Here is a 25,809-nt window from a genome sequence, read left to right as displayed (position 1 = left end):
ACTTTTCTCATCAACCTCAACTCACCGATCACCCGGTAGCAGCAGGACAGGCCTACGAGCACACAATACCAAAAGACACGCAACCATGAGGCACTGCTATGCCAAAAATGAAACGGCAGATAATGCTTTCAGCTTTATACCACTTTATCCCCATCTTGGTCCTTTGCCTCTTGACCTTTTATTTCCTTTCTCTGAGCTACAGGTCCTCTCAGCTGCAGGAATGACGACTCAGGATAAGCAACATTTACTACTACTCACCTGGTAATATACCATCTTCTTCCCAAAGTGCTGGAAAAAGGCAGAGTCATCCTGGGTACAACGGAGCCTCCATACTCCTCTTTCCAGAGGAGAGGGCAATAAAGGCATTGCTTTGTGACAGGACTGCTGGCTAAAGAGGAGGGAGCCCTAATGGTCCCAGCATCTCCTTCTGATAAAGATTCCATTGTAGGTAAAATTCCCCTACAGACAGATCCTAGCTCCCAAGCAAGAAAAAAAATCAGCTGGAGGGGAGCACAGACTTACTGCCTAAGCGCGTCTAGCCCTCATGCATTTCTCACTCCATAGACTGAAGAATACCACAATGTACGTTTTGGGGTTTGGTATCGTACGAGAATCCAGTTATTTCCTATAATTTCTGCTGCTATTCCATTCCCTCTCCTCAACTCCCACCCATGAGGCTGCTAGCGCGTAGGTCACTGCTGTCATCTGCTGCGGCCAGCCAAACCTCTCCTCCTCACAGAGCTTACCCTGCAGAAATAAGCCCAGGACGCCATCTCAGGGATTGAAAAAATATAGACACAAACTATGCTTATCAAAAATCTGCGTGGACGTGTACCTTGAGGGCCGGGGAAATAATAATAATAATTATTATTATTGTGGCAGCTCTAGGTCAACAGCATACCAAAATGTAATGCATCACTCCAGCATGCACAGTGTTATTGACAGAGAACTTCACTCACACCTTTGCAAAAAGCTAAATTTGTGAAGGTGATGTTCAACAGCACTATTCTCACAGAAACATCTAGAATTCACTGTCCTACAAAAATATAACGGCATGTTGCATAAATCTCATTTGCTTTTAGAATGCTGCCTAGATCTATCTGCATCGACATATCACAGGTCATCGGTCCGGGCTGGTTCACTTTAGGTGGACATGCTACAGAGTAGTAGTGGCTGCAGAGGTTTGTAATACCCAAACGGTACCGTTCCTTTTCCTTTTATGCATATAAGGCATGTAAAAGATAATGCGCTAGTGAAACAAACGTTTCCTTTCAGAGATGCAGTCTATGGAATTTATTAACATCGTGGGGTATCTTATGCACGCAAGGGCCATCAGTGCACCGGACAATGAAATAATTAACCCCAAACATTCACCAGGTGTTCTCCACCCTTGGCCTGTAGATCATATACCAGCACAGCAGGCTGGATGGTCGTGGTGATGAGGACTGCTCCCAGGGGCCCCCTTATTTTCAATAAAGCAATGACTAGATTGCACAGAGACAACAGTGTCCAGGAATGAAAATATTCTCTTACTGCTAGCCATATCTATACAAAGTGAATGTCAAGCTACCTCAAGCCTGCATTCAGAAAAACTTAAGAAAAATCACCTTCAAAAAAACCCAAACCAAAACAAAACAAAAACCCAAACCAGTTGCAGCTAGCACCCATTTTTGGAAACAAATTCATTTCCATAAACAAAGTGAGCTGTTTTTTTTTTTCCTAATTACATCACACAAATGCTAAATGAGGATCCTAATATCACTGACACTGCTATACTGCAAACCTTATTAGCAAAATCTAACTAAGAATATGAATGTATTAATTAAGACGTGGGTAATGACCATACACTAGTGTGGAACCGGAATTAAATTCTCCAGATACCCAGTGCACAGAATCTGCTGCACCCTGCCCTTTCACAGACCCAGAACTTGGCAGGACGGAGAAGACGTTGTACTGAACTCTTCAGCCCTGCCTTCCACCCACAGCGTAAAGTTATGGCTCACACTTAGCGTATCAAATCCCACTTTGGGACGTGGTTGGAAACAAAACAATGCAATCCCATTGTGAAACAAGACAGGAGAGAATTACTAAGTTTTACAACAAGGCTAAACTTTTCCTAGACCTTAGTCCAGCAGAAACACCATCCGACACATAAGAGCACAAGATGCAAACTGATTTACTACACAAAATATTGCTATTTGCCTACAGACAACTCTTAGAAAAAGAAAACATATGCTCTTTATCAACTCTTTGTTTTAAGATTGCCAATCTTATAATTCTCCAGCCAACTTAAGAATGTCATTTACTTAGTCATAAATAATAACACCAAAACCGCTCAAAGTGATTTTTACATTTAGAAGAGTAACGGGAGTCTTCTTTAAGCGATTCTTACGAGATGGGACAGAGAAGCCCCTTTAAGCCTGGTTACCGTGGTTTCAAGACCGCCTACATTTTCAGTCATTCTCAAGTACGTTTTTTCACAGGGCACCGGTAGGGCAAAAGCCTAATTACGTAAGTCATATTACTGCCAAAACTTCTGGGCTTGCCGTTTCCAGAAGCTGGAGAAATTGAACTGTCATACGAAAATAATTGCTCTGGCTGGGTGAGGACAATGGAGTAAGGAATTGTACCACTGGTCTGTCTTGCTGATTTGTTGAACTGATGACAAACGAAGAGACAAACAGACACGACGTGCACCAACGAGCATTTCAGCCATGCACGGAGGTGTGATACTGTACCCTCAAAATCAAAGGCTCTCAGTTTACAACCTTAATATCGGCATAACCGAGTTTGTGTCAGTTTTGGAAATCAATGGAAGGCAAGGCTCCCGCACGCGTGAGCGGCCCTGACGGAACGGCTCCGTGAGCCGCGTGCGCACATACCAGAGCAAAGGCTGGTTTTGCCGGTATTCTTCGCTGAGCTGGTTTTCCTTGGTTTCTTTTTAAAAGAAGTAGAAAAAAAAGGTTACAAAACATCATAAATCAAAAAGCCAAAAATCCTGAGCTGGAGATGTTCTGTTCCTTTCATGACATGTCTTAAGAAGATGTTTTCAGGATAAGTAACGTTACATATGATTTTTAACATACAAAATGTTTAAAGATTATCACAATGATTGTAAAAATCAAACCCTTGCAAGTTAAAAAAATGCCAGGAAGAGGATTTTGGGGGTAACCCTGATTTGGCACCCTCACACAGTTGCGCTGCGTAATCACGTTTGATTACCCTGCAGACTGTATTCCCACAGGACCTCACCTCCTTTTGTGTAAAGAAGGATTTACTGGCTCTCGTCCTGAATAATGATTGAATCGAATCATATCAAAGAGGTGTTGTAAGGATTAATTAAAGGTTTATGAAGCTCTGTGGCAGTGCAGCGATAAGTGCCGTACAAAAGCCTCCAAGGAATGGAGTGATCATGCCTGTTGAGCTTTGTTTGCACAGCGGGCAGAAAATACAGTTCAGGCTCCATTGAGCAATGTGGAAAAAACCACTCGAATATCAAATCGTTCTCTCAGTAGGCACCGTCCCCTCTCGCTCAATGAGACTAAGGCCTTACGTAAAAAAAAATGGTTATGATAAGGAGCGCTCTATGCCATGCGTTTTTAAAATAGAAGCTGAATTTTATCGCCAGCTTCAAAATTTGGTTTCCACACAGTATTTCAGTATATACGAGTTTCCAGCCAGTCCCAATGCCCAGATTCTCCTGCCAGCATCCCACCGCCCGTCCCCTCTGCCTCGTGCGCTGCGGCCCCCGCGGCTCCGCTCACCTCAGCAAGTCGTATGTTCAGTGTCGGCAGAAATATTTACAGTGTAGGTGCTAACACCTCTCTCAAACAGATTTTTACACGGGCAGTAGAAGGTACACAAAGGTCAGATCTCAAATCCCTCCTCCAAAACAGAAGGTCACCAGAATTAATGGTTTTTTTTAAATATGGAGATAATAATTCCCCCGGATTTCTATTACTTCCCGCATTATTTCTTACCTTATTTCTAGAAATTGGTAATTCATTCTGAAGGAAGTTGCAGGAAAAGAGGTTGGGTTTGTTTTTTTTTAAAAAAAAGAGATTTTAAAAACCCCACAACACCTTACTTTAGACCTTTGGCATGGAAAAAAAAAAAATCACCTTTCAGGCTGTTAAAGCCCGTTGAATATGTAATTAATTGAGACTAGGATTTTACAAAGCATCCAGTCACTAAAAAAACTCATGAAAATAATCTGTGCTACCTATTCCAGCTATGTATTTGTACACACATGTATATGTACACATACATACATCTATAATGACTTCTAAAAAAGAGGTTATTTTTCTCTAGACCATCATTGCCTCCGTTTATTAAAACAGAACTGATGTGAAATACATTTCCCCATGCATGCTAGTGGCTTAATTAAAAACAAACAAACAAATAAGAACCTTAGCAATATACAGCTTAGTTAAAGGGAGTTGATGAGCTGTTTTCCTTTTTTTGGAAATGCTGAATTTTATTTTTGACACACTTTATTGAAGTAGATACTCCACCAATCATTCCATGCTCTCAAAAGTATTTCGAAACACATTTTCAACAAGGCTGCTCAGTGGAATAAGAACAAGACGTGTTAAAACTGTTCAAAACAAGAAAAATTGAACTTATTTTCCAATTTTTTATCTCAGATATGCATAAATCAAATCCTCCGTAAAACGAGGTTAAGATCCTGTATCAAAGAAAGCAAAGCAAATATTGCCACCAAAATGAATCCTACGGGCTGTAGGGAAGAGGATTAGTGAACGGATTCGCTGCGTCTCCTCAGTCAGCAGCCATTTGTCACACCAGGCAATAAACCCCGCGATGCCCGTGCACACGTTGGAGCCTACACAGTACAACGAACAACTATGTGCAATTAAAAGAGAAAGGCAACAAAACCAGTAACAGGCTCCCTTTCCCAGCGTGTTATTGCTGTGAGTCCTTCCTCTGCTACTCAGAGGTTGGGGATTTAAACATCTGAGCGGTGAAGCTGTACGCAGAGAAAAAAGCCATCCAGAGAGGGGTCTCTGCACACAGACAGACTGTGTTCTGGCTGTCCTCTGCTGAGCCACGCAACTGGCTCTGGCTTCAGCTCCCAACAGGTTTGCCTTGGCTCCTTGCTGCTCTGCCAAAGGAATGGCCGGCGAGCGCGTGGGGAAGCGGCTCCAGGGCAGGGCGAGCGCTCCTCCGCAGCTGGAGAAAGCGCTTCAGCCCTCTCTGCGGTGATATCACACGCTCCTGCCCACACTTGCAGTCACATGAAACGCAACTCGCAAGGTACGTGGATGAGTAACCAACAATCCGAACCCACAGCGCTGCAACTGAAGATTTCCAAGTATTTCATACGTATGTCTTAAGAGAAATCAAGTCAGCAGAGATACAGCGGTGCTGGGTGAACAGAACGAAGTCCTGCTGTGCCCAGAACAGATTTAAGTTCCATATTTCCAAAAATGCTAACAGACCGTGTGAAGTAAGAGAAATAAGGAGACTCCACTGCGGAAAAACGTCCATGTTCTTTATGTTGCAACTCCGTGATATTGCAAAGTTTTGCAATACTGATGTTTTTCTTAAGCCCCATTTCTCCCAAGGGCATCCGAAGATACTGCGCACAATTTATTTTTATTTTTCAAGATTTTAATTCTAATGATAAACAAAGAATCATGTAAGTTATGCCTCAAAAAGAGAGTCCAAAAGCACAAACTAGAAAGCAATGAAAACTTTTTAATTGAACAATTTTGAAGGCCAATCTTGAAGTGCTAAAATGTTTAGGTTGGGCAAAACACAAAAACTTTTTAAACAGTCTATTATGGACAAGAAGAAAATGTATTTTTGTAACATTTAGGTGTCTCATTCATCAACTGCACTCAATCATTTAGGTATATTCTGTCTCAGGACAAATTGGCTGTCTCAAGCTTTCTCTGAAGTCAGATATTCAGATACTAATAAGACAAAATCAAAGAAATTACATGGAAATGTTTATGAGAGGGCCTACGAGTGCATTCTCCAGTTACTTTCAACAAAGAGAAGAAAGAACACAACTAAACTAAACTGAAGACACATGATCAGGATTTTTATTTTAAAATGTTTATTAAAAAGGTTAATTTTCTAACATCTCACACAGACAACATATTAGAAATATTATGTGCATAGAATTTCTGTCTCCAAGGAGCCTTGCAAACATGAGTACATTCCGTTTCCTCCCGAGGCGAGTATCACACCTCTACCGCAGCTGGAGAAACCCGGGCAGGAAGATGAGATTCACCTAAAGGCACAGAAGCTAGTCAGTTCCTGACTCTCCACGCTGAGCCAGAGACCACACCTTGCTTTCATCCACTCTGGTAATTAAAAATAAAAGAATTCTTGGTCTGGATATTCTTTTCAGGCAGAACCTGTCTGACCTGTTAATTTACTGACAATGTATTTAGAAAGTCACAAGACAGCCAGCCAGTGGAGAACCTTTATTTCAGGAATCTTGGTACTACATGTTTCTTGTAGAACACCTACCTCTTTTTCCTTACTCCGGCCTGTGTTCGTTCTGCATACCACCCTCTTTAGTTTGGGATGATGAGGGACATACATTGTGCCAGATTCTTGTTCTAAGGAGGGAATGCGTTCTCTAAACATTGTGTACAAGAAGACAAAGAAATTAATTCAGTCATTAGGAAACAAACAAATATATATTCCTCTTGCTCTAGTCAAGGCAGAATGAAATGTAGAAGAAGAAACTGCAAAGTGGTAGAAATTCCCAGAAAAAATACCAGTGGAGTTCAGGTTCTTCCAGGAACCATGAGGGAGAAGATTTGATCCCAGACCACGAGGGAGAAGATTTGATCTCCTGACAAGTGCAGCATGCATTTGCCCTCTGCAAAGTCAACTAGCTTCGTAAAAGTGAGTGAGGGCAGCTAATTCTTGCCTAGAAGTCCTGATTTGCAAGCCCAGCATTGCATCAACTAAAACGTTGCTGTGGACAGCCCTTGGGAAGCTGGCTGAATTGCACACCATCTGGCACTCCTGGATTCTTCCTGTGAATCTTTACCCATCTCGGAGAGCACAATCTGGTTCTCAGCTTTAACTAGAAAAACCATGGTCCAACTTTGGGCTCTGAAAAACGTCCTTTCACAGTTTCAAATAAAAGAAAACCAGTAAAAATGAGGACTCCATATCCACATACATCACATTAATTAGAATTTCACAATACCGTTCATGGGAATAAGCACTGGCAAGATTGCAGCCTCGCTAAAAAATCTGCAGTACAGATGATCCCAAGATCAAAGTTCACCTTACAGATTTATCATCAGCTGGATTCAGCTACAAAGGGAAACACACCATTGGAGTTATATCACGTCTCCACACCAACATAGCTCTCCATGCGTACACATCCCTTCCTCGAGGAAAAGCACCTTCACGGGGCAGCCTGAGGAACATAAACAGGGCGCCTGACGATCTTCCTAAGCGAATAATCCTCCCAACTCAAAAGCCAACAAGCGCTTTATATTTTGTCAGACTGCAGCAGATATGTCACAAGTAAATTCATGTCAGTGATATAAAATAGCAGACCAACTGAGCCACCAGTGCAAAACAACAGACTAACACAATTTTCCCTGTCAAAATTGCTGATTTTTATTTCTATTAAATGTTATATCACCAAGAAAATCCATCTCTGATGAGGTATACACTGTCCCTACGTTCCTCCATTTTTCTCTGAACACAAATGTGCACATGGAACACAAATTTTGAAAGTTTAGCACAATTTTCACAAACTAGTAGTTCCACTCCCCTTTCACTGCGGTCACTATTCTCATTCTTATTTACTGATAGGCAGCAATAGCTTTGTTTTTATACACCCCTTTCTTCTGAGGTTTTCCACGTACTTAACAAACACGGAAGACTCAAAGCACTTGCGGCTTCAGAAACGTTGGAAAATTGACTGGAATTTCTCTCCAGTTAGACTAACACAAGAGACAGCACAGCTCCTGCAATACAGAAACCGTGTTGCTCAAATGCTATTCTGTAATGTGATGGCTAATTTAGGCTTTATTCTATGCCCCCAGACAGGCCAACCAACTCAGGTTACAGCCTACTTGATTTGGGTTTCCTTTGCTTCCTTGAAGATGGGATTTGTCTCAGGAATGCCTGCACGGTGAAGACAATCCCAAAGAAACCAATTAACCACCTCAGCCCGCACAGCAGGCTTGGAATTAAACGTCAAGGATGCCATCTGAGCACTGTTAGAGGTTAATAAATAGCCGATAATTTGCAAAGCTTCGAGGAAAAAAAACTGTGATACAACTCAGCTAACTGTGTGGCATAACAAACATTCGTGATAAATTCTATATCTTTGGATGCCAGTGCAAGAACTTGTGTAATGTCGTTTACCATAAGCTCAGCAGGACAGCGGTTCCAGACAGACAGCTCCAACTGCAGAACATCAGCAGATGACAGCGAGGGCTGCCAAATGAAATGAGCACATAGAAAACCTGAGAGAAACATCAAGTTCTTGTCTTCACACACTTCCATGTATACCCTTCTAACATTCCAATTAAAAAGTTTATTCTTGATCTAATTTAACTGCAGTAAGCCCACTGAATCAATTAAAATGGTTGTATATTGATGTAGCGTGTGTTAGTCATGAGTAAGCTCTGACCTGATACTACTTTGTCATCATAAGGGGCTGCACCAGCTCCACAAAGCTGGGGTTTGTATTGGTTTCCAAGTAAAACTGATATAACATCTGTACACAGCCCACAACCGAGAACAAACTGGAGGGGTAGGACACCGGTATCTGTTTGAATAAATAAATTGTGATTTCTTTGTAGTTGTGGAGAATCCTGCTTTCCTCAATGTGTATTGTGGGAAGGAATTGGAAAAAAAAATAACATCCTCAGCAGAAGTGCTGAGTTGGCCTCAGAGAATAAATCGCAGAGAACTACTCAGCAGTGTTGTTGAGAGGCAAGCGCCTCTGACCCACAGCTGGGGAAGATCCTGAGCGATCCTCGTGCAAGGCAGCCGTTCCCGCGCCAGCAGGTACCAGGGAGAACAGGGGGGCACAGCCCGTCCGCAGCTTTCCACTGAAACGCCTCTCAGTGAGGAAATGCACTGATCTACCAGCAAAGGGTGACTAGCGCTTGTTTGAGGGTTAGCCTGGAGCCTGCGGCCACGCGAACAATTCTCGTTGAAAGTGTGGTTATGCTTCAGTTAAAGTTTCTCTGCACAGTTGTAAACTCAGGTAGGGATGGAGCTTGATGTTCTAGTCACGTGTGCACTACATACAGTCTGAAAAAAACCCTTATCAGCTAAAATATGACTGTAACAGACTTTGAGAAATAACGGTCCGGCTCTTAACAGCTCTGTTAAGTTGTCAATTCCTTTCTCTCCACACCCCAACCTCCGGCTTAATTCCCTACAGAATTCCCTGTGCTTTTCCAGTTTTCTTCTCGTACATTTACTTCAGAATGACCTAGATATTATGCCCTATAAAAATACTTATATACCTAAACCCTCATGAATTGTAGGCTAAAAGAGCCCTTCAGCACTTCACACCACTGCAAAGGAACGGTGCTAACCGTGCTAAGCACGTACCGACTCCGGGCAGCCTACCTGACAGCTCCTCCATCCCTATTCCACTGCATTTCTCACATCTTTCCCTTGCTGCTAGCAATATGCCTTTGACAGAGCAGCTATCGAACGGCAGAGAGGTGCGTTTCAGTGAAAGCCCGTGACACAAACCGCGGTTCCACTGTTCTGGGAGTACCTTCTCAACTGAAACCAACTACTTTCAAATTCTTTCTTGCTATTTCAGCAGAATGCAAAAGAAACATTGGGAAAAAAAAATCAAGACTAGCAACATAACTATTGGATATTAAATATTAATAATATTAATAATATAATAGTAAATATTTTAAATATTTAATTACATTAATGCAATTAATTTCAGTGCAATTTCAAAATTAAAATAATCTCAGTTGCTTTACAAATGACATTAAGTGGATTTCCTTACAGTCATACCAATATCAAAATCCTAAGGACACCAATTCACACTGAACTTTTCATTAAATAGTTAGCCCATGGAACTTAATTACAACAGCGAGCTGTACATTCATTTCCAGCCTGTAATCTGTTACCCACACGCACAAAGAACACAGAATAACCGCACAACAATAGTGCTTCCATAACGGCAGGTAGAAAGAAAATTGAAGGAGAGACCTCAGAGAATGCAGAGGGCGGATTCTGCAAAAAGATCTGCTCTGCTTATCACAAATACTGAACTTATTTTCACGTTCTGCAGGGCATAAAGCAACTGTCGTAGGGCTTATGAATGAACGCAGCTCTCACACAGGCACACTTCGCGTGAAGAATTATGCGGAAAACACCAACCTGCGTGCAGCCTCCAACACGTGGCTGCCTTCTGCAGCGGCCGGGCCGCGGGGTTATCAGCGGCTTAGCTGGTGCTCACCCCGGGATGCCAAGATATCCTTTTGGTGATTGTACACATACGCTACACACATCCTTCGCAGGATGAAAGCTGTTAAAGCCATCTATCGATATTCACTTATTTTTCTGGATTTGCAACAATTCTAGTTTAGAAACAGCTGGCAGCAGCCCCTAAATACAAGGATTCAATGATTTTTTTTTCCCACAATCTCAGTCTGAATGCACAGGCATATCTGACTATCACACTTTCACACAGATACATAGGAACCCTCTAAAAGCTGCTCCTGGCTCACAGAGAACAGGGATCGGAAGGGAAAAAGTAAATAAAGAGTACATAAAAATATATTTATAATCCAAATTGAGAAACATAAAAAGTCTTCCTCTAAAGTCTTTCTTTAGTATGTTCATTATATTCATAAAGTGTTCATTATATTCACGCATGTTCGTTATATTCATAAAATACGCATGGAATTCCATACCACATCACAGAGGGGGAAAAAGTATACTGAAGTGCTCAGCAGACTCTTCCCTGCAGTCCACTGCCTCCTATTTGGAGGCACGTGACGCTGGCACCTCGCCTTTCCACTTTTTACAACCATCAGGAAGTTTCACAGTTCAGTGAGAAGACCCCACCTGGACCTCCATTCACCGGTAAGCAGCAAACGCCTCTTCCCCAGGCAGGCCCCAGGGCTACGTTCTGCTGGAGATCACCTCAGCGGTCACGACTCCGTTCTACCAGAAAGTCCATCCCTGCCACTCCATAAGAAATCCTTCGGGCTTCTCACACTCATCCCGTGCTGGAGCCTTGCTCTCAATTCTCTTTCTGGTACAACACTGCAAGGCAGCGAGCATATATCTATCCTGTTTTAAAAGTGGCTTGAAATAACTTGAGTGCTACCAGAAAGTACAAATCTACTGTTATTAACAACTGCAGTAGGTAAAGAGAGCGTAAGCGCACATGTTTGAACAGATCAGGGATTTGGTAGGAGCTAGTAGTAGTGGTGGTGAAGACCTACACTGTCACAATCTTCCTCTCATCACCAATTAACATCTGGGTAGGACTGAAAGCAGAAAGACAGTAGCATTAATGTCACTGCATTCAGGTCAGCAGTGAACAAAGGCAGCTAAATAAGATTCAGGATGTTATTTCAGCAGGACACTGTAGTTGTCATCTGGGTGGACCAATTTATTTGCTCCTCCTCTACCTATAGAAATGGAGATACTAGGTTTTGAAGGGAGAATTAAATGAAGAAACATGGTAGTTTTTCTCGTTCCTGAATGCAACAGAGTTCTTGAACTCTTCAGCAACGCTGCTGGTTGAAAAACAAATATTGTGCAGGATTATTTTCTCAACGACAATTATTTTCTTCGTGGCAATGAAATACTGAAATTTTCCTACGGTAGATTGGCAAAATGTATACACATATTCCAAATGACGTTGTACATTACATCACAGGGTAAATACTCCTCCTGTTGAGCACCGTAATAAGCACAGTGGTAATTCACACATGCAAGTCCACTACGAGTTCTTTCACACAATCCACGATCAGTCTATGAGACAAAGCCACAAGCTTCCTGCAGGAATCCCGGCAGAGCTTCACCATCCTTACGACATTCCAGCACAATTCTGCTAGACAGGCTAAAGCTTCAGGTGTGAGCCAACAAGCACCTGTCCATGGATAGGAGAAAACCTCCTTTGAAATACCTGCTCCAGGCTTTGGCCAGCCACAAGATGTGAATTCTGCTGTGGTAAAACAGGTCTCGTATTCCAATGGAGAAGCAAGTCATGACTCTCCCTGAAAACACGTTATGATACAAATGTTTCTGATTTTAAGAGCTCACAGTTTCCTGCCGAGAGCTTACAATTTGCTGGAACTTCATGCCTTTCTCCGGTCTTCTGATGGGCAAATTTTTCTTGCCACCTCCATTTTCAAGAATGGTGTTTGATTCCATTAATTGACCGATCTTCTGTGTCTGTTTTTAGCATCACAGATATGCAGATCATACATTTTGGATGGAAATTTAACTATATTCATTAGTTATATTAATTATATTTTTCAACGCCTAGCACAACCACGCTTCCATATACTAGTGTAATACCAGTAAACATTCCTAAAATGCACTATGTAGAACTTCAGTGATTCTGCCTTAAACTACTCGGAATACCAGCACATTCTAATTCTTCTTACAATCTTTTTCTTCCGACATTGAATCACCCTTTTAAAAGACGCTCTGCCAGCTGTTATGAAAGTGGGTATCATGAGATTTGGTTGAATAACTAAGGAAGTGAGAAAGAAATTCATGAAATTTCATTCCTGATGTCAAACTACATTCCAGTTCTTAACTCTGTGGCATGCTCTGGGAAGCGAGGAGCTGCTCTGGTCAGAAAGTGAACCTGACCTTTAAAGGCAAAGCATCTGTTGAGAGCCATGAGAAGTTCGGTCAAACGGATTAAGGAGCTGACCCACCACCCCACGGAACCACAGGATATTCATGTAATCAGTTACTGCTGTTAACTCGCACGGTCTATCAAGTACTTTAGTCAAGAAGAGTCAGACAGCTCAGAGGTTTCCACTGAGATTAATTAACTATTATGCTACTAAGAAAAAAAAAAATTAAAAAAAATCCAAAAACACCTATCTAGTTGTTTTTTTTTTTTTAAAGGACAGACTGAAAATTTCCAAATTGCTTTTCCTTTCCACAAAAAAAGACAGTAGAAAGCCCAGTACTTTCCTTCGTATTCAAACACTGAAAAATGACATTCTTAAGCCGAAGTTTCTCACATATTTTATTTATGCAAACAATAATATTATCTATTTACAAGAATTTTATTAAGGACTACTATAAATGTTAATACATTCAAAGCTAATCAACTATACTTCTAAAACTAGAGTTCATCGGTTTGAAATAAACAAATCGTTTGGGTAGGTAAATATGACAACACGTAAAACAATATAACTATTGCAAGTGCCAGCACGATGCAGTAAATATATTCTGCACTTCACACAAAGACTGAGGCCCCTGTGCAGTAAGAACACGGACTTCACCCGGAGCCAGCACTGCTGAACTGTGATGTACTGAAATCTAGAAATCTAATGTATTTGAAATCTAGACCAGTACTTGGAAACCACTGTCTTGTCTACAGTTGAGGTAACTCTGAGGACGGAAACTACTGAAGGATGTCTGGAATTTACCTCGTCGTTCGGAGGCGAGTCCAGAGGGGAGAGTAACATTTCTGTGTGTTTATATGATCACGTGCTTTCCAGGTCAGGCCAAGCAAGAGGTGTGTTAAAATACAAAAACCGGAGAGACACACAGATGGAGCCACAGATGAGCTGTCACTCTTTTGCTGTTATGAGCCAGATGTTTCTGGCTCTAAAGAAAGCAAATGAAGGCCAGAAATTTATAGTAATAAAGTGACAATGGTAATGCACATGTTTTCACGTGAACCAAACGGACAATGTGGGCATGACCCAGAAAATAAAAGCAGTTGCTGCTATTGCCACAGTTTCAAGGAAATTAAGCCTGGTGCATGTACTAAAATTACTCGATTTAAAACAAGAACACACAAAAGACTTTCTGTCCAACTACTGTTTGTCATTTCTCTCCCTTACAGAGCAATAAATACAGATCTAAAGCAAACGCAATTCCAGCACATGGCAGTATTATCACCCAACACAGAACAGCTGCAGTGGATGGACAAATACTCTTGTAATACAGTGTAGTGCTTCGGGGACCTTTCAATGAATGTGTCGTTTAAAATCAGAACAGAAGGGAAAAAAAAAAAAATCAGAGGAGAGTAATAAATCACTCCTCACTCTTCAATCTGCTAACTAAGAAGCATTTCTCCTTTTAAGCTTACGGATGACAGAAGTTTCAGCAGTGACATTGTTCAGAGCTGCATAGCAGATCTGTAGCCAAAACTATGCTTACACAAGTAACTGATTTTTGATTCAGCAGCAAAAGAGGGCAAAAATTAAAAGCAACTCATTTTGTTGTTTGCTTTTGGTGGAGAAACATGTTCTTTTCAGCTTGAAAGACAGTATTGCTGCTTTTTTTTTTTTAAACAACAGGACAAAAGGCATGAGTTAGTAAAGCAGAGTGTGATAATTGACTGTATCCTCCTTTTATTTCATAAGCCATTAATTAGGACACACAGCTTGGACTGGAAAACCCATGTTCAGATCCCTTCTCCTTCAGGTCAGAATTTGTATGGCATACCATAAATAAAGTCTGGGTTCCCAGTAAAGGAAAAGAAAACACCAAACATATGCCCATTAACTAAGAACTTGCATATTTCCATTTACAACAGAACTGTAGATATTCTGTCATCATTTCACTAAAGGCTGTGTAACTGAAAAACGGGTAAAGATTGTATAGCACCACCTTGATTTTAACACTGCACTTCTAAAAGAACTGATGCTACAACATTAATATTGTTTTAACGTACTGTGTGCGCATAAAAAACGTGTATTTAACTAAAATCACCCTTTTTTAAGTATAGGTTTTTTAAAACCCTAACTGAACACGAAGTCTACTCGGTCCTCTTTTCTTAAATATAATCTTTTCCTTTGCTTACAGATAAAGGTACCTCCAGATTTGCCTGCCTGCATAAACAAAACTTAGAATTGCTAGATTGCACCAAAGATGTTCTCATCCCCAAAAAGCCCTGCTTTGCCATCTGGAGAATGAATTACAGTCCCTCCAGAATGTACGGCATCCGGCGGGTAGAACCTGCGCGACGGGAGGGACGGCACTGCCGGCCGCAGCAGGCAGCGAGGAGGCTGTAGGGCTCTCCATCTCTAACCTCTCCAGGTGCATGGCTAAAATGCTGAAGTAAGTACCTAAAAACAATTAAATAAGGAAAAATAGATAAACACCAGTAAATATATTGAATTCAAAGTATTTCTGAAGTATTTTACCTCCTTGTCTCTTACTAACTCTGCCCCAAATGAACCCTGGCTTTTCACGTGTGACACTGAAATTTCCAAGCTTGTCCTGATTCTCAGTGCTCTTAAAGATGTAGAGAGAACACCCGGGGAAAGCACCCTGCATTTCACAAGTCAGCCGGCACTATTTCTAACTAGGGAAGAACTTTAAAGAAAAAAAATGAAAATTAAATAAGTCAAATAACATTTACCACATGAAGAATGGCCAGATTTTCACACGCTAGTATATAATGTCTAACTGTTAAAAAAAAAAAAAAATTTGTAGTTTCAGTCACTGCCAGAAAACTTAGCAGAGAAAACATAAAAACTGAATAATTTCCCTGTATTGTTCCAAAATTCAGGATATAACAAATATATGTTAATGTAACATATGCAAATCGAGCACGTTTCAGAAATTACAATCACTTGGAAGCATGTTCAGTGACAAGTTCCATATGGTTGTGTATGTGCTGTCACGCTTAACACAACGGCATTCAGTCAGCTGCGATTTCCAGAGCAATGCTTGGTATCTGCTAACAAATTCCATTCCAGTAAGAAGATGCCTTTCCTTTTATTTGCCAAACAATACTTAAAGAGATAGTGTTTCTGTAAACATCGTTTACTTGGAGGTAAAGCCACCAACGACTGCAAATATTTAATCACCGATTAGCTGAAAAGGCTTCAGAAAGAACAGACACTGCCTGGCTGACGCTGCTCGGGAACCCCGCGCAGCCATTTCCTGGGCTGCTGCAGCTCGGGCAGAAACATCTGGGATGCTGAAGGATGCCACAACATGTTTACGAACCGGAGGCAGCTGAACCCCTTGCAAGTGTTTTTTAAAATTAACGCCAAAAAAATGTTTAGACACTTTTGTTCCTGAAGGCATTACCACCACTCCGCTGACCATGCTAATGGTGTTCTGCTGCTATTAAAACACATCCAGGCGCCAAGCAGACAACTGCCCCATTTTCCAGCCTATTTAACACGTTGAAAACATAACTCTACTCATTCTTTATTTCCTCGCTACAATAAACTTTGAGAAACAAAGGGGGAAGCTTTCTGGAGGTAAGAATAATTTTTTTATTTAAAAAAAAAAAAAAAACCAAGCCAAAACAATCCAAATAACCAGCTATCCAATTTAACACTCCTACCTTTAAGAAAATCCTAAAAATGACGAAATGTCCCTGACACCACTTACAGGAAGCTACCCTGTGAAATATGGAGTAATACAAACAGCTAAAGGCTTTTGAAAGACAAAAAGCAGAAGGTCAGGAATTCAGCCATCTGGGTATTTTCTAAAACACAGAATAACCAATATTTAAAACAGATAAGATATTAGTATTTAAATTTTAAATATATTAGAAGATATTAGTCATTAAAATTTAAAAGCAGAATACTGTGCATGTTATTATTCAGGAAGTTTTATTATCTAAAGCTTTTGGTACTCATACAGCAAGAACAGATGATTCAGGCTGCATCTCAATGACTGAACCACATATGCTTTGCCATCACATTATTACTCGACTGAAACAACAGACTTCCACACTTTTCCCCCTTTTGGTAAAACAAGATGATTTATGCCACAAATTCCACTCCAAAACTAACTGGACCCCTTCTTTTCCCCTTGATTAAACACTATGTAAATGACTGGGTGACAAATCTACTTTTAACAATTCTTGTAGCTGTTGAGGGACTACAAACGCAGATTTTTGCTGATACTGCTTCTTAGAATTTAGCTGTTCCTCCAGAAAATTTAAGTCTCTGTTTTGGTAGACATCAGAGTTAAGCTCCAACCATAAGCACAGTTGCTAATTCATAAAAGCTATTCAATTACCTAATTGCTGAACGTTAATTTCTGCACAAAAAAAAAAAAATTAAAAATTCAGTATACTGAACTGAGTTGCAGAACACCAACGTCTAACCATACCTCTAATTTTCAAGACCTAACTCTTCCACGGTAGCCATGGTGTTCATGGCATCAGACCCTACTAGGACCGTTTTGCCAGGCTGCCCTGCACACCAGCAGCGCTCAGGGTTCAAAGGAAGCCATGGCATTAGCAGTGCGGTGAGTAAGGTGCTACATGTAGGAACTGCGAAACGCGACTTTCCATCTCTGCTTCTGAGGCGCTGGCGAATCGCAAGCGGCCCCGTGTCACGATAGGGGTGCTCTGCTTCCTGCCCTTGACCGTCTCTCTTCAGAACAGGGACTGCCTTTTCCCACGCATTTGTACAGCACCGGCTACTACAGTGATGTTCACATTCTCAACGTCGTTACCGTGAAAAATAATTCCACAAACTACTGAAATGTCAAAACAAGAAACACAAACCAGAGAAGTGGTGATGTACTCACAGTTACGTGTATTATACCTGTCCTGGGGACACAAAATGAAGAATTCTAGCATGAAGGGAAAACAGTTAACCACCAAAACAGTCTATATGAGAATTAAGGTTCAGTACACAAATACGTTTTAGATTTCACAAGAACTCTAAACATGCTGCAGTTTGCCCTTATTTAACTAATTTGATTCCCTTCCACCCCTAAACCAAACATTCCATAAACGAGAAGTAATTCTGCAATACCTCGTAACTACAACACGCAGCTAAGACTTTTCCCATTTCTTTCTTTGTTACATGATTTGCCATTTTGGACACACATGTGCAAATAAAAATTCAAAGGGCAAGTCACATGACAATATTCTGCTCTACTGGAAATTCTTCATCTTGATTTAAGTAATACCTTGCTATATAATATTTATCACCCTTACTACAAGCATGCATTATTCCTCCTGGTTCTACCCAGAATGGCACAAACTTGTGAATGGAAAATAAACATGGACGGCGACACGATACTGCTATTTCACTGCTGTGAGAAAATGCTATCACAGTTTCCCATTTTTCTAAAGCAGATGAGTCTCTGGGGAAAACAAACAAACAAATAAACTCCCCCAAGAAAACCCCAACCCCAGCCAAAAAAGCAAACCTCAAATGAAGCCGATAGTTGAGAGTGTCTTTGTACTAATTCAATTCACACAGCAAGTTCCACGCAATTCCTCACTTTCAGTCAGCCAAAAAACTTTCAGGATGTTAAGTATTTTCAGTGCTGATTTAAGTGTTCACACAGTAGGATGGAAGCTATTTAGGCTTCTGCAAGCATTGATATGAAAACCTGCCCTAGGCTCACTGCCCATAATTTGCTATAAATTTATGAAACAGTAGCATAGGTGGAAAGTCCTGGTGATGCTACAAATATTTCATCACCAGTATCTTCAGCACCAATAGCAACATGCAAGTCTAATCCTGCTATAAATATTGCTTGGTTTGTATTTAAAGACAAGAAGATTACAGAGTCATCATCCTCTTCAATAGTGTTAAAAAATAACAAAACGTTCTCAGCTCAGCCTTAATCTCTTTTTTAGGATCAGCTATCCAAAACAACAAATCATTGCATATTTATTAATTATGAGATGGTAGCCAGCACAAACCGCCTCTCCTAACTGAACTGATTGATATGAATGAAGAACAGTAAAAAACGATTTGTAGGTCTTGTCTACATAAGGATTTTAATTACAAAGTGGATTAGGGCAGGGATTTTAAAGCACAATAATTCCTCTGTACTGGAAATATCAACTGTATAGTCTAGCTTAATTATCTGAAGTGGATTAAACGAAACCACATAAAATAAACTGTTGCCAAACAATACTAGTGTGGCACAGCCATTCCACGCTTCCAAGGATGACACGTGTGACTGCTGGGACACGTGCAAGACGCATGGCTTGATCAAAAATAATATTTCTGGTTGGTTGGTTGTTTTTTTTAATGTAGTCCTGTATGCATTTTTCAAAACATAAATCAAGACTCAACAGGTATGGATTTGGTACAATGTATTAGAATGCAAAGCTATCAGCCAGGGCTCTGTTGTGCCATTTGTTAGCTGTTTCCAAACCTTTCATTTCCTTGCGGACGTGTATTTTCTTCTGTTTGCCAGCAATAGACTTTTCACTATATTATCCTGGGGGAGTAACAACATGTTTTTTCTCATTCATTCCCATACTCTTTAAACTGGACTTGCGTATTGGAGGGAAGCATACGTGAAGTGCTACTACAAAATCAGCACAGGCTGACTACACAGTGGCTTTCAACACGTTCTGCGAGTGCAGGTCCTTGTCAGCATTTTCCTGCGCTGTTTTCTCAGTAACAAGATTACGCTTTAAAAACACTGTTTATAATTGAAAGATCAGCTCCAAACCCCTCTATTTTTGTATGAGACAAATCCAAAATGTTAACCCTCCTTAATGTTTGAACAGTTGCTCTTCAACACAACTATGGGAGGAAAAACTGTACTTTCACTAATTCTTTGTCTTTACTTAAATGCTACCAGCTTATACTGTGGGCTTCTAAAAATAGCCAACTTAAATCCTGAATGTAGGAGAAATCAGTACAACCCCAGTAAGAACAGTATAGGAGAAGAGGAGGAACAGAAGAGTAATGGTAGTATCAAGCATCTCACTGTGAACTCAATTTCTGCAGTTGTACAATAGCCCACATGTGATAAAGTTTCCAGCCGCGATAACATTAAAAAGACAGCTTCCATACACAGGTCTTACAGGTGTTCACTTCATATAAAGCCCACTTCTGAAGCACTGAAAAAACCCAGTAAAACCTTACAGATAAAGCGGTTGCACGTTACCTACTCTGGCACTGAACAGCCGCTCACAGACAGCACAGCCTTCCTGCGTCCTTTCCCTTCACTAGTGACAACTGAGCAATTAGTGACAAGCCTTCACGGTGACCGCTAATAATTACACCATTGTATGCTTCCTTCCACTGAAACGAAAGACCAAGTTTGGACAAGAAGTAAACAATGAATCCATCAGGAAATATCTTTATCCTCTCCCTTAACTGTTACCACCTCCGAAGGAGTATCTGCCGCCTTCTGTTCAGTCATTTCCATGACACAGTAGTTAACCAAATGTGTTTCATAAAATTTATTTGATAACAAGTGCAGAATGATTTAAACAGGGAGCTGTGGAAATACAGTATAGTTCATGAAATGAAACAAAGATGCGACTGAAAGCAATGTACAGTGCAAACATGTCACTGAAGGTCAACCTCACGGACATACGTGCAGCTGCAAAAAAAACAAACCAAACAACCTCAAGGTGACACTTGTTTAAGAAATCAGCAACCCTTCGGGGATACCTACCTAGCCAAACTTCTCATCCATTTCTTTAGGTGCTGGTAAGTTTAAACGTATTTGCTTTGAACAGTGTGCGATTTGTACATACACTAAGGCACTTCTACATTGGCACTGCAGTGAGTGCCCACAGAGATAAGAGGAACCTTCATGTTAGAAAGAATTAAATTTATAAATACTGGTAGTATTCCTCCTCTGAATTCAGCCAGACAAACAAGAACACAATTAAATACCTACCAGCTTCAGGAAATAAACCGTGTTTATTAACAAGAACCTGTAATTGCACTGCTTGCAGTCAGTAAATGCACTTGAAGGCTGCTGCTTTATATAAAATTAGTTTGATTTTGAGGCTGAAATGGGATTAAAGCATATCAGGGTGTGAGAGTTTGCAATTTAAGATGTCTGCAGGAGGATCGAGGGTCTGTGTACAAATACTACTAACACTTCCAAGAACAGAGGTAGTGAACATCGTTGATATGTATGAATCAGAGACCACTAACAACTTCAGCTAGCTTTATACCTGTGTAGGGGCATACACAGTCTAACTTCAAAAGTATTTTATATGTATTATGCATCTACTTCTCACATGAGAGGACAGAGAAGTGTTAAAACTGCCTTTATTTTTCTTATAAAAACTGTAATAGTAAACTACTTTCAAAAGGAATAGTTTTGAGACATTAGAGTTAAAATGGGTATCTTAATTGTTGTAAATGATCTTTAAAAAGCGGCAATACAGCGGTTTTCAACTCTTACATGGCATACAGCTTAGATGAGACTATCTGAGGTGAGTTGAATCCTCTTCACAAGTATATTTATTGTTTTACTACTGGAATCTAACCACGAGTTACTTGGTAGAGTTGCCATGTCAGGATGGCATATAGCTACATTTCCTTTACTCCCCATTTGAAAAAATAGGATAAAATTTCGACCATGAAATGCACAAAGGGCATCAGGTGTTATCTGTTAGACAAATATCTATTCCAGTACACAAATAAAAGACTCAAAGTAAGACAGAAATGTTTCAGAAACTAAATTAATCTGAAACCCTTATTCAAAACTTTGGAAGAAGGAAGCTTCCTGATATCATTAGAAATGTCAAAAATAATTCATTAGAATTTTTTCCAATGAATGAACAACAAAATTAGCTGTATATATTACTTAAAGACAAGAAACATCACTGAAATAAATTCAATAGTTTGTTCAGATATTGAGTATCTGAAAGCAATTTGATTTAAAGAAAAATAAACAACAACAAAAAAGAAATCATTGCACTCCTGGTCATGGCTGGAGTATTAGAAACTCTATGTAGAATTCTGCGTTAGACAAAGTGAATAGGGGATACAGAAATACAGACAGACTGCTAGAACTCCAGCAGCAGCATGCCAGGCACTTACTGGGAAGCTCAAGGGTAGTTGCTAAATTCAAGATTAAGACTAACTTCAAGCTGTTGGTGTCCACTGTGTACCACAGAGTGAAGTCTGGCTGGTGCCCCTTCTGCAGAAGCTGACACAAAAAGGGGCAAGTCCAGTGACTGGTGGGGACTACTCATTTCTGCCTTTTAGCAGCTTTTCATACTACTGCATTCTTGGTGTGCAACTGCACAACAACAGGACAAACTCAGAGACAGCCTGAGTTAGCAGATACAGAGTGGCATAAATCTAATTAAGCCTGAGGCAACGTAAATTAGAACCAGGCACATATCAGCTTCCTCACAGGCAAGTTGCAGTGAATCAGACTTCCTCTGGATTCTCTAAATCCAGCCCAACATTCCTGCCCTGTGGAACTCAAAATCAAACCAGGGTCTTGGGCAATAGTTAACCAAAAAAAAAAAAATGCATTTAAGCTTAAGAGAATGGAGAATATCTATTCAAAATAGATCTTAAAAATGCAGTCGAAAGAAAATGGGTTAAGCTTTTGCCTTTTTTGCAAGCACGTTCGTCAGTTTACAAAAGAAATCCCCTAGGCCAAAATCAAAGCTGAAATTATTTCCTCAAGGACTTCCACTGCTGTTCATTTTACCACTAACAGTCAATAACTGTAACAATCAACCAAATCATCCTACACACACAGCGGGATCTGTAAAAACGTGGTACTTATCCAGCAGCAAGGTGAACACGACAGCACAGCAAAACCAATATGCATCATAATGGTAAGGGATGGCAATATAGAGAAGCTCAGAGTATGGAACCTTCATTTCACAAACTTCTGCAGGAGCGAGCTGCAGTTATCTAGGCTATTTGAATACACACAAAAACTCTAGGACTTGTTGTCCAAATACAAAAGTAATTGCAAAGTAAACAAACACAGTGCAAGCTGATTAGCAATATCAGTAAATCAATTCTTTTATTCAACATTCACAGCAATTAATTTTCAAGAAATATATACAAAATAAAGGAAAAAAGATCAAAAGAAGAAAAGCTGAATTCATCTTAAAAGGTGATTTTAAGCACAGAAGCTACACATAAAAGCAGTTTGAAATCCAAAATACTGTTGTTCTAGCTAGCATCTATCCAGGTTGATACCCAAGATGCATACACTGCCAGGGTGCTTACACTACTCAGAAAAAAAACCTGGCAAAGACATTTTTTACTAAGCACACAGGTAAGAATGTGATCTACAAAGTAGCACTGCAATTCGGCAGAGTTGAAAATACTATCCTAGCATTAGTTAACCCATCTTAAACATTTATCATGAATGTGAAAAGCAAAAATATGACCCCAATGACTGGCAACGTGAGCCTCTGTAGCTGCAGCTGACATCATTTATAGCATTAACATCCTGTACTCGTCTTTTAGCAGCAGTGAAAGGACAATGAAGTGCTCGTTACTAAAGATAACAGTCTGCCTCTTAGGTTTTTATGAACTGAAAAGGAATCTTTGCCAGTTATGTGTTCTTAAACGAGAACAGTTCTAACGGGTATTACGAGGGAGCGTGAGTTCTCAAATCGTCCTTAGTTTGACAGCAGTTCCATTACAACTTTTTGTCTACTAACAGTGCAAATGCAATGGGGAAAACAGGGGCACCTTTACATGAATTGCTAAGTACATTTCCAAAATAACAGGAATGATCCTCTCTTGCATACTAATGAATTTAAATGCAGCATTGGTTTTGCACCTGAGGAACACAACCTTTTAAGGGCTTCTGAAGACATTTTTCTACGTGTTGTAGATTCAGTAACTTGCAAAGATTGATAAAGCCAGCATCTAGGCTGATATATAGTGCAAACGTAAAGCATCTGGATCTAACAAAGCAGAGAACTAAGTTTCAGACTTACGTTTCTCATCATCAGCATGTACTAGAGATGCTGCTCTCGACAAAACATCCAATGGAGTCTCCATTCCTCGCTGGATCCTGGAAAATTCAGAGTCAAAGTTTCAAAGACCAAACTCAGAGTCCTTACCACAACATACCAGGTGGTACGCCACTTGCTCATACCATATACACACCAGGTTTTACATAAGGAAGTAGTAACAAACAAGGGTGTGACAGCAGAAAGAATAAGAGATCCAAGTTTCTGCTGCTTTTCTCATGTTCTACGCTGGTCATGTGCATATATAATGACAGAGACAGAAATCTGTAACTTGTATCATCATAATCACACCTCAGCAGCTGCTTTTCCCTATTTTTATCCCCCTACAACAAGTAATTCCCATATATGAAAAACATCACACAAAACCCCATGTTTCACAATATATTGAGCAACAGACTTTCCCATTAAAAAAAAAAAATAAAAAATTACAGCTTACATGAAAAGTTTCAGATGAATGGCTTCAAAACTAAAAAGAAGTTCTAAAAGAAATGTAAGTAAAGGGAAGATAATAACACGTTGTCAAGATGCTTTTGTTAAAAGACGAACAGCTTCTATGAGTTTTAAAATAAGAAGGCAACAGCATAGACAGAACTGTTAAGAAAACAAATGGCGACAGAGAGAAAATCCAGGACTGCTAACAATTCCCTGCAAAGATGTTCTCTTTTCCCTGCAAAACTAGCATGCTATTCTGTCATAAGAACCTTTTACTGTCACTTTCTTTACAGTGTGATCTTAAAAAAAGAAAAAAGGTAGTGGCAACTACAGAAATCTCCAAAATCTCCAACATATGTATGTCAGCTTAACAGCAAGCATATGTTTGGGAAGCAATTTCCTTGACTTTGCACTATAAATAATAAACCTCGCCATCCTCCCTCCCTCTTCCTAAATAACGTCAAAGAGTTTAAAACTAATCAAAGATTCTAAAGCATAAGAGAAAGAATTTTTAAAGTATTTTTAAGTTTAAAAAAATATTTTTTCAATAAAGAATTAAGTCCAGTCTTGTTTCCACAGAACTGTGCAAGAAGAGGAGGCATACTTGAAATAACTAGGGATAGCGCTTCAGGATCAAAACGTGCGTTCTCTCTCCCCGGCAGAACCAGCTTTTGCTCAGGAACAATATTTTAATTAAACTTTAAAAGTCAGTTAACTCCTTTCTTTAAAGACACTACATGTGGGCAAGGGGTTTTAGAAAACAAGATCTTAGATGCCTATTTGGCTAAGTCTGCCTTCGTCATATATTTCTTTATATCAGGTTTGGCCGTGCTCTCTTCAAATCAAAGCAAAGATTTGGAAGAGTGTGTTCACGAAAGAGGCCTTCGCCATCATTCCACTTGGATCCCTTCGACCTTGCTGCTTGGGTTCTTTCCTGCTTTTTGTCTTCTTGGAGTTTAAGAATAGCACCACTTTATTTCTCCCCAGATTGTTGATTGCAGACCCTCACATACAAATGCCTCTAACAGAGTGAAAGTTGGAAAAAAGATTAAAATATGTCTGATCAGATGGTGCAGCTACCAAACTGATGGCTAACTCATGATTTAGAACAAACCAGCTCTGTCCTGAATTTCAGCAACAGCGATACAAAGCTTTTTGGTCAACTCTTCAGAAAAACCCTCTTGATAAAGAGCAACGCTAAGGACATTAAGACATCTTTTATTGAAAACAAATTGCTGTTTTCTTTAAGTTTTTCAGTAATTTTCAAATAATGGAAGTAGCAGATGCCCAATCCCTTTCCGGAACACACTCCTAGTAAGAGAATTAGCTGGTGACAGAAGTCCACAGTGAGAGAAGGAAACAGGAACCAAGTCTTAATTCTGTTCAGGAAATTGGACACTTTAGAAACAACTTCACTAAAATTGCCCTCAATATAGTTTTGTAGCTTTGCATATTATTAAAGTTCATACCATGAGAGAGCTGGAGCAGTGTTTCTCTAACAGTTAAGGTCTTGTGAA

The 25,809-nt window shown here is 40.1% G+C and overlaps 1 protein-coding gene across 1 annotated transcript in view; it reads right to left on the bottom strand.

Moving 5' to 3' along the window:
* VGLL4 (vestigial like family member 4) overlaps positions 1-25,809 on the bottom strand; it is an 86,644-nt gene that overhangs the window by 55,583 nt on the left and 5,252 nt on the right. The window contains exon 2 of the mRNA XM_086755620.1: positions 23,825-23,901. Coding sequence (XP_086611746.1) covers positions 23,825-23,901 — 77 coding nt within the window. The remainder of the gene's footprint in view (positions 1-23,824; positions 23,902-25,809) is intronic.

This window comes from Chlamydotis macqueenii, chromosome 10 (genome assembly GCF_036417535.1).
Source record: "Chlamydotis macqueenii isolate bChlMac1 chromosome 10, bChlMac1.mat, whole genome shotgun sequence".
NCBI classification, from domain to species: domain Eukaryota; kingdom Metazoa; phylum Chordata; class Aves; order Otidiformes; family Otididae; genus Chlamydotis; species Chlamydotis macqueenii.
The sequence above is the reverse complement of the archived record's forward strand: the minus strand, read 5'-3'. Positions and strand labels throughout refer to the sequence as shown.